Here is an 11,713-nt window from a genome sequence, read left to right as displayed (position 1 = left end):
AGTCACAGACATGGCACGCAGGGAGTGCTCATTTATGGAAGCTGGGTTTTTTTTTCTTATCAGGATTATCTGTTCCCTATCTGGGTACCCACAGCATCCTGAATGTCCCACGTTCTCGCACTCCCTTCATTGGGAGCTGCCTGGCAGCTCCACAGGGCAGGGCTGGGTTTTTATAACCTTCTACACAACCCCCAGCTGGGAGATGGGTATGTGGTGGGTGGTCTTTGGGGTCCTGGGGAGTTTCAGTTCCAGAGAAGTCCTCAGGGCCCCTTCCAACAGGGGAGAAGGAGTTCCAGGTGGGTCTTGGCCCTGGGGCCTCTGGGCAGGATCTGAGGAGGGGCTGGGAGAATGGCGGGGCCAGCAAAGCCCCCGGAATCCTTGCCTCAGTCCCCTCCCTCCCTGGTTCTGGCGGCTCTCTGCCGCCAAATTTGCTGTGGGATTTTGTGCAAAGAACCTCTCCTCTCTGGGCCTCAGTTTCCCCACCCGTCATACGGGAAGCCTGGTCCTGTTCCCCTGGAGTGATGTGGGCACAGTTGGAGGTGTTGCAGGAATGAAAAACCCTCCGCAAACTGTAAAGGGCTGTAGGGAGCGCAGGCACGGCCACCTGGGCATGCAGGGTTGGGGACGCCAGTCTTGCTCTGGCTTCCCAACGGGGCTCGGCTGGGTCCAGTCGCCCCTCCCTCCCCGGCGCGCTCTCCCTCCCTCCCGGCTCCCTCCCTGCCAACGCGGAGCGCTGGCTCCCGGCATGCCGCGCGCTGCTGACAGCCTTATAAATAGTGGCCTTGGCCACGGCGGCGAGCACGGCAGGGCGCGCGCTGGCCCCGGTGCCCACCGCACCCTCCGCAGGTCAGTGTGCGCCCGCTGGGCTGGGCGCGCGGCGGGGCGCCCTGCGGGGAGCGGGGAGCCGCGCTCGCCGGGGGGCCGAGCGTTTGTGTGTCGGGGTCTCCGTGGGGTTCGTGTGGCTGTGTTTGTCTCCCGTGATTGTGATCTGGATGCATTTGCCTGTCTGTATTCCCCAGGCTGTGCTCTGGGCATTTGGGCCACAGTTGGTGTCCCTTTGTGGATGTGCGTTTGTGGATGTGTGTTGCAGTCCCTCCCAGCCTCCGACACTGTCACACCTTTGTCCCGGCTGGTACTCCTAGGGCTCCAGGTCCCTGCCCTTGGCATATCCCCACTGGGGCCCAGGGAGGGGGGACTGAGGGCTGACTCCCCGTCCCAGAGGACCTGGGCAGGGGTAGCCAGTGTGATTGGAGGAGCTATCCTGTAATGTCATTTTGACAGCACTTTGGGGACGGGAAGCCCCTGGGTGTTTGGCCCCCTGCCCCAGCCCCCTGAAAGGGCAGGGGCTCTGTGGGAGCCCTGGGGCCAGCACCTGGGGCCTCTCCTGAGCACTGCTCAGCCACCCACCCGGGATGCTCCAGCAGCAGTGGGACAGGGCCTGGGGGGGGCAGGCCCAGAGAGGGGACACCAGCTGCCCAAGGTCACACAGCTGAGTGATGGAGTTGGGATTTGAACCCTAGTTGGTTGCCAACCACTGGGAAGGCTGCTCTCGGTCAGGAACTGGGAGACCTGGGTCTTGCCCTGGCCTTGCCTTGTGATTGAGGTTAAGTTGCTGTCCTTCTGAGCTCAGGTCCCCAGGCCCCTTGGCAGACCACCCAGTCATCCTGGGAGTCACTGTGGCCCTGACCTGGGGGCCTTATAAGGCCTGGGTGCTGAGCCTGTAACCCAACTCCATCCTGGACCCCCCGGCCACCATGAGGCCTCCTCACAACCCAAGTTATTTTAGACCAAGGAAGTGGCAGGTGCCAGCAGGACACTGGAGCTTAGGTTACCGGGAGGGGGCGGGGCGGGTGGGGTCCAGGCCACTCCTCAGGGCGGCACTGAAGGCCGTTCCTGGCCTGGGGACCCTCCCCCTCCCCCCGCCCCTGCCAGCTTCTAAGGGGCGTTGGCAGCTGCTCCTCTTCCTTGAGCACACTCAGCAGGAAAGAGGCTATTAACTCAGGCCCCAGTTTGGCGGGACAGTCAGCAAAGTTGCTCAAGGACCCACCGGGTGCCAGACCCAGAGCAGCAGAGAGCACAGCCCCAAGTCTGACCCCAGCCAGGCTCTGGAGCAAGTCCCCCCTCCTCTCCAAGCCTCAGTTCCCTCCCAAGATGGCTGTGAGGGTGGAGTGGGGCCCCCAGCCCTGTGCCTAGCCCAGGCCCAGTCTGGTGTGGGACACAGGCCTGCCGTACCACAGAGAGGAGCGATACAGTGTGGTGTGTGTGATGCTGGGGGAAGTTCCGAGGAGGCTCCTGCCAGTGTGGGAGTGGAGGGCAGAGTCCTGGAAGACTTTCTGAAGGAGGTGACACCTGAACTGAATCCTAAACGATAGCACCTTGGGGAAAGGCATCCGGACATTGGGTGTAACATTAGCTGGGGCCCGGAGGTGGGACATGATCATGGTGGGTGAGGGAGCTCCAAGCAGTTCAAGCAGCTGCTGCTGAGGCTGCAGAGGGTGTCAGGGCCAGATCACTGGGCCCTGTCAGCTATGTTAATGGCCAGGCTTTATCTTGGGAGCTGAGGGGGCCACACATGGAGGGGTTTCGTGCAGGCAAGTGACATGGTCTGATGCTGTCAGAGAAAATCCTGCAGATTGCCTCGCAGAGGGCAAAGGTAGGGAGGCCCATGGTGGCAGGGACAGTGGCCAAGCCTCCTGTTGGGACAAGGAAGCAGCGGTGGGGACGCAACTGGAGAGAGGCTCAGGAGCAGGAGCACTGGGACGTGTGTGCGCAAGGCAGAGGTGGGCTGTGGGAGAAGCATTCCTGCTGAGCGGGGGCCTTCTGCTGAGAGGGACGTGGAGGAGCTGGGGACACGGGAGGGGCTGTTCAGAGTCTGTGGGGTCTGCGGGGCTTCCAAGCCTGTCCAGGGTCTATAGTTTTAAGGGGCTAGGGAGAGAGGCCTGGGCTGGCTGGGCAGGGATGGGGCATCTGGGAACTGAAGCCAACAGTGAGAGGGTGGAGTAGGGACGTGGGATGGGGGTCCCAAGGGGGAGGAATGCTGGCCGAGGGTCAAGGTGAGAGTGGTTATGATGGATGCTGCCCTGGGGGAGGGTTGGTGGCTGGGGAGTGGAGGCCAAAGGTGTGCAGATGGCAAGTCTGGAGACTGATGGGTGGTGGAGGTTGAGGGAGGCCCTGGGGGGGCTGGAGAGGCACAAGGTGGGACCCAGGCAGGGTTGGAGTTGATTTATAAGCGGACAGGAGGTGGAGGCAGTGGAGCAAGGTCATCAAGGCAGTGAGGGGGCAGCAGCCGCGTGGAGGGTGGAAGGTGGGCCTGTGCAGGGGCGAGAGCCTGGAGACCCCCTCACTTGAAAACTGTAAGGGCTGTGTCCATGGGAGCAGCTCCCGAAGCTTCCTCCCCCCTCAGGCTCTGTGTCCCTTTGATCATCCAAACTACACCCCAGATGAGGACACATGCAGCTCCGGTCCCTCCTCCCACCTCCGGGCAGCTTTCCTCCAGGCTCTGGGGAGGGGAGCGTCGTCAAGGTGCGGGGCAGACGCTGGCACCACACACGCCCTGTTATCTGGGACTTGCAAGGGGAGCAGCCCAGCAGTTGCTGGTGTCTGTTTAGGACCCCCAGCACTGCCCTCACCAAGCAGCACCTCCCATGGGAAGAGGTGGACCGGAGGGGGCTGCTGCCCTTCTGTGACAGGTGAGACAGCGGAAGCACAGAGAGGAAAGGTGACTTCCCCAAGGTCACCCAGCCTCCTGAGCTTTCCCTGCCCCCAGCGGCCCCCTCCACCCTCAAGGGCACGTCAGGGCCTGGCACATTCTGGTGGCTTGGAGGAGCAGAGGCGGGGTGAGGGGGCATCCCCCTCACGAGCCCCCCCGTGTCCTTGTGTTGCAGAGTGCTGACTCGGCTCCCCGGACCTCGGCAGGATGGAAGGTACGGAGTCTCCTCTCCTGCTCACTGCCTGGGCCTCAGTGTACCCCTCTGTTAATGGGGCGTGCTCTTGGGACACATTCTGGGAGGGGCTGGAGGAGGCTCTGGGGCTGCCGGAGGGGTCCTGTCTGGGAACCTCCAGCATCCTCCTCGGCTTCTCACGGGATGTGTCAGCTCCAAGATTAATTTTAGAAGAGACGAGTCCTCCTTGAGGCTCCTGAGGGCCCCACAGCTCTCCTCCCACGCTGGTATTTATAGAGCTGAATCCCTGCCTTTTTCTGGAAAGGGTGGGCCCTGGTGAGAGGAGGCCTGTCCTGGGGAGAGGCCCCCAGTGTGCAAATGCCAGGGCTGACGAGGACAAAGCAATTCCCTCCTCTCTCTGGGACTCAGTTTCTCATCCAGTAGGGGTGGGTCTGGAGGATGTATGGGGCCCTCCTGGCTCCTGTGGAGGGAGACATGGGGCAGACAGAGAGACTGGCTGGCCCACCTTCTGGCTGCCCCACCCATCCCATCCCTGGCAATGTGCCTCAGCCTGGGCGGCTCTTAAAGAAGCCCAGTGGGCCCAGCTGCTGCTGCCTGAAGCCAGCGGTCACCCTTCCTCCCCTGGGGCTCCGAACATCAGCTACCACTGGGCTGTGGCCTCCCCCCACACCCGGGCTTGTGCCTATCACACAGCAGGCAGAGAACGGAGCCCACAGAAGTCGTTCTTCTGACAGCTCCTCTGGGCCTCCAGCCCCATGGCGGGGAGGGCCCCTGGGAGCAGCTGAGCTCACCTCCTCAGTGCGGCAGGAACATGGAGCCAGACAGGCGTGAAGACTTCTGTCCTAAGGTCACACAGCAAGCTCCTGCTTCTCTGAGAAGGGACGGCCAGGCAGTCTGGGAAGAGGGCCTGGGTTCCACTTCCGGTTCTGGCATCCCCGGGGCAGATCCCTGCCTCTCTAGGCCTCAGTTTCCCCTGTCTGCTGGGGCTGTGGTCTTACTAAGTTCTTGGGGCCAGCGAGGCAGAGGTTGGAATGTCAGCTCGCCTCCCTCTCTGGGCAAGGGTTCCGTGTGCCCACCGCAGCCCTCTGCCCGGCAACCGTCTCCAGGGAGACGTATGTTGTGGTTGCCAGCTCCACATTCGTACCGCCCAGGGAAGGCGGGCGATGGGCAGGCCCGGGGCCTGGAGGGGAAGAGGAGGGGATGCAGCAGAACAGGACAATGGGGGCCTGCTGCTCAGTGACAAACCCCCGCGATCAGGAAGACTCTAAGGCCAGAGGTGACCCGCCACCCACAGGGAGGGCCGTGAGGGTTGACCTCTGAGCCCCTCGGAGCAGCCTCCAGGCCTTTGCCTCTGCTTGTCCCTCTGCCAGGAACACCCTCTCCTCCCTGGCCTGTCCCAGTCTCTGAGCTTTCCTGGCCCCATCACCACTCACTCTGGGCTGTGGCTTGTCTGCCTCCCTAACAGAAGTGTGAGCTGTGTCTAGCCCTCTGCCTGTGGCCCAGCCCGGGCCTGGGACCCCAGAGGTGCTTCTGGCTCTTTGTCAAGCCAGTGACTGAGTTCTGCTCCCCTTTTCCCTCCCACAGAGAAGCTGAAGAAAACCAAGATCATCTTTGTGGTGGGTGAGTCCAGGGAGGCGGGCGAGGCAGCAAGCAGGGAGGGTCTTCGCAGGTGCTGGTGGGAGCCCGGGCCTGGGGCTGCCTCCTGGGCTCTGCCCCTCCTCCGCTGGGCAACCCCGGCAGACCCTGTCCCTGTGGGGGCCCCATTTCTCAGGGCTTCTGAATGGGTGGGCGCTTGCAGGTGGGCCTGGCTCGGGGAAGGGCACCCAGTGTGAGAAGATTGTCCAGAAGTACGGCTACACCCACCTCTCCACCGGGGACCTCCTGCGGGCCGAGGTCAGCTCGGGCTCAGCCAGGGGCAAGATGCTGTCGGAAATCATGGAGAAGGGGCAGCTGGTGCCACTGGTGAGTGGGCCCTAGTGGGGTGGGGAGTGATGGTGGCCCTGAGTGGATGCCAACAAAGCCCACGACACCCTGGCAAGGCTGACCATGACCTTCCCTGACTCTGAACCCTCCTGTGGGTCCCCATGGCCCTGGGTGGAAATTTCCTTCCAGAAGCTCCCAGAGCCTCCAGGACCCTGCCCTGGTGACCTGTCCAGTCTCCCACCACCCTGGCCTTTCTCTCCCCAACCTCATCACAATCCTTCCTGCCTGGAATGTGCTTTCAGACCTTCCTAACTCCTCAGATTTGGGCTAAGACCCCCCACCTTTATACGCCTGTAGCCCTTCTTTGCCCATCCAACCCATGTCGTGCTTGGAGCTTGATGGGTCAGCTGTGTAATTATCTGTGTCCTCGGCAGACTGTGAGCCTCCTGCGGGCAGGGAAGGGCTGCTTTGTTCACAGCTGTGTCCTCAAGGCCCCGGACAGGAGCTGGCTGGGAGGCGGGGCTCAGTCAATACTATTGAAGGAAGGAATGAAGGAAGGAAGGAAGGAATGCCTTGCTCAATCAATCAAGTCTTCACAGTTCAGAGAAGGCTTCCTGGAGAGCGAGGCTTGTTTGGGCTGTGTTAGGGCAGGGGGAGCTTCAGGCTGGGGGGCAGCGAAGGCCCAGAGGAGGGGTAGGGAAGAGGGGCTCATGGACTCCTGCTTTTGCTGCGCCCCTAGGAGACCGTGTTGGACATGCTCCGAGACGCCATGGTGGCCAAGGTGGATACTTCCAAAGGCTTCCTGATCGATGGCTACCCTCGGGAAGTGAAGCAGGGGGAGGAGTTTGAGCAGAGGGTAAGATGCAACCTGGTGGGAGCTGTGACGTGGGGTGGCCTGTGGGGCGGCCAGGCGGAGGCTGCCGTGATGGGCAGAGAGAGACTGATTGGGGCGGGAGGGGCAGGGGGAGGTTGGACGGAAACCAGGCAAGACTTTCTGGAAGTCTTTCTAGAAGTCTAGAAGAAAAGGTATAGAAGAGGAAGCACCAGGCAGGGGAGTTCACCACCCTGGGCTCAGGTTCCAGCTCAGCTGCTTGAGGCCTCGGGTCAGTCATTCTGCCTCTCTGAACCTCAGCGTCCCCTTCTGCAAAATGGGGAGAGACAGTCTGCCCCTGCCTCGAGGGGCAGCATGGGGATTAGAGAGAATGCGTTCTTCAAAAGTGGGGCTTGGCACCCCGTAAACACTTGGTCAGAGGGGCAAGGACAGCATGGACAGGGCTGGAAGGGTCAGCCTGGTGTGGGGAGAACATGGTCTGTGGGGCCCAGTAACTGGGGGTGATGTGAAAGAGGGAGGCTCAGGCCTCAAATGCCGGGGAGGGCAGTCTGGTCTCCTTCCAGGGACCACGGGGAGTCTGGCTGCAAAGAGTGGGCCTTGACCATGATGCTCTGAGCCGCCTCAGGTTCCCACCAGGAAAACCTGCCACAGGGTGGGAGCACCTCACCCAAACAGACACGTGTATAGGCACACGTGCATGCACACACAGGCACACAAGCGCACGTCCACATGCACACAGGTCCGGAGGCACACAAACACATGCACGAGGCCATAGGCATGTGTACATGTGCACACACATCTGGCAATGTACATGCACGCACACTCATGCAGTGCATGCATAGGATGCAGTACACCTATACACAAGGATGCACACAAGTGCACGCTCATGGGCACAGACAGATGTACACACATACACACACGTACATCCATACCTCTGGTGTCACAGGTCATATGGGGGAAACAGATGAGACTATAAATACCTAAGAGGGAAAGTTCAGCAAGGGTGGGTGGAGGGCTCAGCGAGGGCTTCTTGGCAGAGGGACTCCTTCCAGGTCTTGTTGGCAGGACTGGGCATCCCAGTGGGCTGGAGGCAGGACCAGACCCCTATGCCCTGCTCCCCACCTCTGTGATCTTTGGGCTTCTATAGCTTTGAGCCTCATCCAGAAGTTGGACACTGTATTTCTTTTTTTAAAAAAATTTTTTATTATTTTTATTTTATTTTATTTATTTTTTATTGTGGTCATGATAAGCTTATAACATAGTGAGATTTCAGTTGTACATTAATATTTGTCATACACCATCTAAGTATGGCCCTTCATCCCTTGTACCCACCCTCCACTCCCTTTCCCCCCGGTAACCACTAATTTGTTCTCTTTGTCTGTAAGTTTGTTTGTATTCCACACATGAGTGAAATCACATAGTGTTTATCTGGCTTATTTCGCTCATCATGATGCCCTCAAGCTCCATTCATGTGGTTGCAAATGGGGTGATTTTGTCTTTTTTCATGGCTGAGTAGTATTCCATTGTATATATACCACATCTTCTTTATCCCCTCATTGGTCAATGGGCACTTGGGTTGCTTCCACTTCTTGGCTATCGTGAATACTGCTGCAGTGAACATAGGGGTGCCTAAGTCTCTTTGAATTGTTGATTTCAAGTTCTTTGGGTAAATACCCAGTAGTGAGATAGCTGGATCATATGGTATTTCTATTTTTAATTTTTTGAGAAACCTCCATACTGTTTTCCATAGGGGCTGTGCCAGTTTGCATTCCCACCAGCAGTGTATGCAGGTTCCCTTTTCTCCACAACCTCTCCGACATTTGTTGGTTTTGTCTCGGTGATTATAGCCATTCTAATGGGCATAAGGTGATATCTAAGTGTAGTTTTGATTTGCATTTCCCTGATGATTAGTGATGTTGAGCATCTTTTCATGTGCCCATCGGCCACCTGTACATCTGCTTTGGAAAAATGTCTGTTCATATCCTCTACCCACTTTTTGATCGGGTTGTTTGTTTTTTTGTAGTTCATTTGTGTGAGGTTTTTTTTATATATTATGGAGATTATCAGATATATGATTTGCAAATATTTTCTCCCAGTTGGTGGGTTGTTTTTTCGTTTTGATTTTGGTTCCCTTTGCCTTCCAGAAGCTCTTTAGTTTGACAAAGTCCCACTTGTTTATTTTTTCTTTTGTTTCCCTTGTCTGAGTAGACATGGTATTCGAAAAAAACCTTTTTAAGTCTGACGTCAAAGGACACTGTTTCTTAACCTCTAAGTGGCTGCAAGACCTCAAGAAAGTGTCTACCCTGATCTGGGCCTCAGTTTCCCTGTCTGTGAAATGGGGGTTGACTTAGCTTCCTTCCAACTAGGAGGCGGTGGACCCTGTGGTCACAGGGCAGCCCTGAGGCACGTCCTGGTCTGGCCCCTATCTATGTACCAGCTGTGTGATGTCACCTCCGACCCTCAATGCTACATCTAGAAAGTGGGGTTAATGAAAGGCTCCATCCCTCCTGGGGCTGCTGTGGGCACTGCTGTGGGCGCTGCTGTGGGCGCTACTGTGGGCGCTACTGTGGGCGCTGGGCTCAGCGCAGGGCCCAGCCCTGCTGTGGCCTTCAGAGGTCTGGACACCGGGTCTTCTTGGCTCTGGACACCAGGGGGCGCCAGGGCCTCACCGAGGGAGGACTGGTGCCCTTTTCCCTTCCAAGTCATCCTGGTGGATGAAATGTTTGTTCCAATGACAGTGACATTGTTCAGAACCCCCAGAGCTCAGCAGCCCCTCACCCCTTCACTCAGCCCTTGTTCCTTTGTCAAGTCCTGGTCCAGCCCTGCTGGTGTAAGACAGACGCCAGGCTGCCCTGGGGGGCTGGCCGCCTGGCTGGGGAGACGGACAGAAGTCAATAGCCAGACGCCTTCCTGAGACAAGCCTGAGACAGCAGTAGAGGAAGGAGGACTGGAAGAGTTTGTCCGGGTGGCGGGGATGGTGGTGGGGGTGGCGTCCGGGAAGACTGCCCTGGAGGAATGAGATTTTGGCTCAGATCTGAGGGTGAGCACTTAGCGTTGAGGGAAAGGACTCCTGGCAGAGGTTCCTGGCATGAGCAGAGGCCTGGCGTGGGAGGAGGTTGATGAAAGCCTAGACCAGAGAGTCTGTGTGGCTGAAGCAAGGAGAGCACAGGAGTGAGCAGCACGAGACAAGGAGGGTGGGAAGGGCAGGCCGAACCGTGCAGCCCTCATAGGCTGGGGAAGGAGTTTGGACTTTCTCCTGAGGGCACTGGGGAGCCATGGAAGAGGTCTGAGCAGGGGAGTGGCAGGGCAGATTGGTTTTAGGAAGGTCCCTCAGGTTGCCTTGGGGAAGGGCTTGAAGGTCTGAGTGGGTCTCAAGTGGGGCCCCAGAAGTAGGGATATGGGGAGGAGGGGGCCCCAGAGGGCAGGAATGGGGCCCCTGTGACTCATTCCCTGCCCGCAGATTGGACATCCCACGCTGCTGCTGTATGTGGACGCAGGTCCCGAGACCATGACCCAGCGGCTCCTGAAGCGCGGACAGACCAGTGGGCGTGTGGACGACAACGAGGAGACCATCAAGAAGCGGTTGGAGACCTATTACAAGGCCACAGAGCCTGTCATCGCCTTCTATGAGAAACGGGGCATTGTACGCAAGGTGCGCCCCAGCAGCCCCGGGGCAGCCCTAGGAAACCTGGCTTTTTGCCTGGCATGGCCTCAGATTGCTGTGACCTTGGGCCAGCCCTCCCCTCTGGGCCTTGGTTTCCCCACTGGTTCAGTGATGGGCTGCTGTCCACCATGGCTGGGCTCCAGGAGCCTGGCTGGGCCTCTGGGGAGGTCAGCCCTGCCTCGGCAGGGCCCACCCAGCCGTCCCTGGTCGTTTCCACCCTTACGGCCCGTCTCCCCGCAGGTCAATGCCGAAGGCTCCGTGGACAGTGTCTTCTCCCAAGTCTGCACCCACCTGGATGCCCTCAAGTAGCGATGTGAAGCCCCTTCCCCACCTCACAGCCCTGCCCCGCCCCTGCCCTGACCGGAGGCCGTTCTGGCCCGAGCTCAGCGCCTCCACCCTGCGTGGCTGGAGCACAGACAGAGGAAGCCACTCTATCCTGTTTTCATGGACAGCTGAGCACTAAAGGAATTTCTAAGGACATTTGGTTTTACTCCTTTTTCTTTGCTTCCATCGGAGTTGATTCACGTGGCAGGGCCACCCTGGCCTTGGGGCCCCAGCCGCTCACTGTCCCCTTCCTCCTCAGGCCCCTCAGCCCCCCTCAGCCAGCTGCCCTCCCCCAGCTCCCATGGAAGGCCCAGGGCCCTTCCTCATACAGGCTGTGCCAGGCCCCGGCTATGCCAGGCCTGAGGACCCAGGGCAATGAGGCTGGGTCCCTGCTCTCGAGACTTGTGGTCGGGCAGAGCTGGGCCCTGGCCTGGGTTCCTCCGCATCCTCTCTGCGTGGCCTTGGCCCTGCCCCCTCATCTCTCTGAGTGTGTTTTCTGTGCTTCTTCACCGCTGGGGCCTGGGCTGCAGCAAGCAGCGAGGTCATGGGCCGTGGGGGCTTCCTGGGCAGTGCAGGTGGCACATGTCAGCTGGCCGAGTGGGCAGTGGATTGGCCTCCTTGGTACAGGAAGCTCTGAGGGGCTGTAAAAGGCATCAAGAGTGAATGGGGGGGTCACGGTCAGGGGTGCCTCCCTGAGGAGGTGAGACATGAAGGACCTCCCACCGTGTGGCCCTGGATAGGTCACAGCCTGCCCTTTCTGAGCCCATTTCCAAATCTGAATTAGGCTCGGTGGTTAGGACAAGAACACGCTGCACGAAGGGTGTAGGTTGTCAGTCACCACTGCGGGGGGCCAGGACCAGAGCGGCCTTGGGGATGTGCAGGGCTGGGGTGCTTGGGGATCCCCCAGGGTCTCCCGGGGAGCCATCTTCCCTTTTCTGTTCTCTTTCTCTCTTTGACCTCATCACTGAGAAAGGTTCCACTTGGTGCTCATGTGTCCACACCTGTCCCAGCCCCGGTGGGCTCCCTTTAAAGACAATAGGCCCTTCGGCCAGGCCTTCCTGGCTGGAA

The 11,713-nt window shown here is 59.2% G+C and overlaps 1 protein-coding gene and 1 long non-coding RNA gene across 6 annotated transcripts; one reads left to right on the top strand and one right to left on the bottom strand.

Annotated features, from left to right (window-relative positions):
• Nucleotides 1–643: 643 nt before the first annotated feature.
• Nucleotides 644–10,801, top strand: AK1 (adenylate kinase 1). 5 transcript variants are annotated; one of them, XM_008511357.2, is made up of 7 exons: nt 644–846; nt 3,885–3,923; nt 5,487–5,522; nt 5,701–5,864; nt 6,565–6,681; nt 10,118–10,309; nt 10,562–10,801. In XM_008511357.2, exons 2-7 carry the CDS (start codon nt 3,917–3,919, stop codon nt 10,628–10,630), a joined length of 585 nt encoding a protein of 194 aa, XP_008509579.1. In that variant the 5' UTR covers nt 644–846; nt 3,885–3,916; the 3' UTR covers nt 10,631–10,801. The 5 variants fall into 5 exon arrangements, with proteins under 5 accessions (XP_008509579.1, XP_070451656.1, XP_070451655.1 ...); XM_070595555.1 differs by lacking the exon at nt 644–846 and adding an exon at nt 2,138–2,342; XM_070595554.1 differs by lacking the exon at nt 644–846 and adding an exon at nt 2,469–2,653.
• On the bottom strand, nt 3,208–4,950 carry LOC139079628 (uncharacterized). The gene is made up of 2 exons (XR_011533391.1): nt 4,694–4,950; nt 3,208–4,362 (listed from the first exon to the last, which is right to left on the bottom strand). It is a non-coding gene; the product is annotated as an uncharacterized lncRNA (long non-coding RNA).
• Nucleotides 10,802–11,713: the final 912 nt, after the last annotated feature.

Source organism: Equus przewalskii, chromosome 26 (assembly GCF_037783145.1).
Source record: "Equus przewalskii isolate Varuska chromosome 26, EquPr2, whole genome shotgun sequence".
Taxonomy (NCBI): Eukaryota; Metazoa; Chordata; class Mammalia; order Perissodactyla; family Equidae; genus Equus; species Equus przewalskii.
This window is presented reverse-complemented; position numbering and strand designations above follow the sequence as displayed.

Excerpts from the sequence above, each read along its gene's own strand:
- AK1 (XM_008511351.2), top strand. The coding sequence starts at position 5,103 with ATGCAGCAGAACAGGACAATGGGGGCCTGCTGCTCAGTGACAAACCCC. Across the intron at positions 5,523-5,700 it reads CAAGATCATCTTTGTGGTGG|GTGGGCCTGGCTCGGGGAAG; the intron begins GTGAGTCCAGGG and ends GGGCGCTTGCAG. Across the intron at positions 6,682-10,117 it reads GGGAGGAGTTTGAGCAGAGG|ATTGGACATCCCACGCTGCT; the intron begins GTAAGATGCAAC and ends CCCTGCCCGCAG.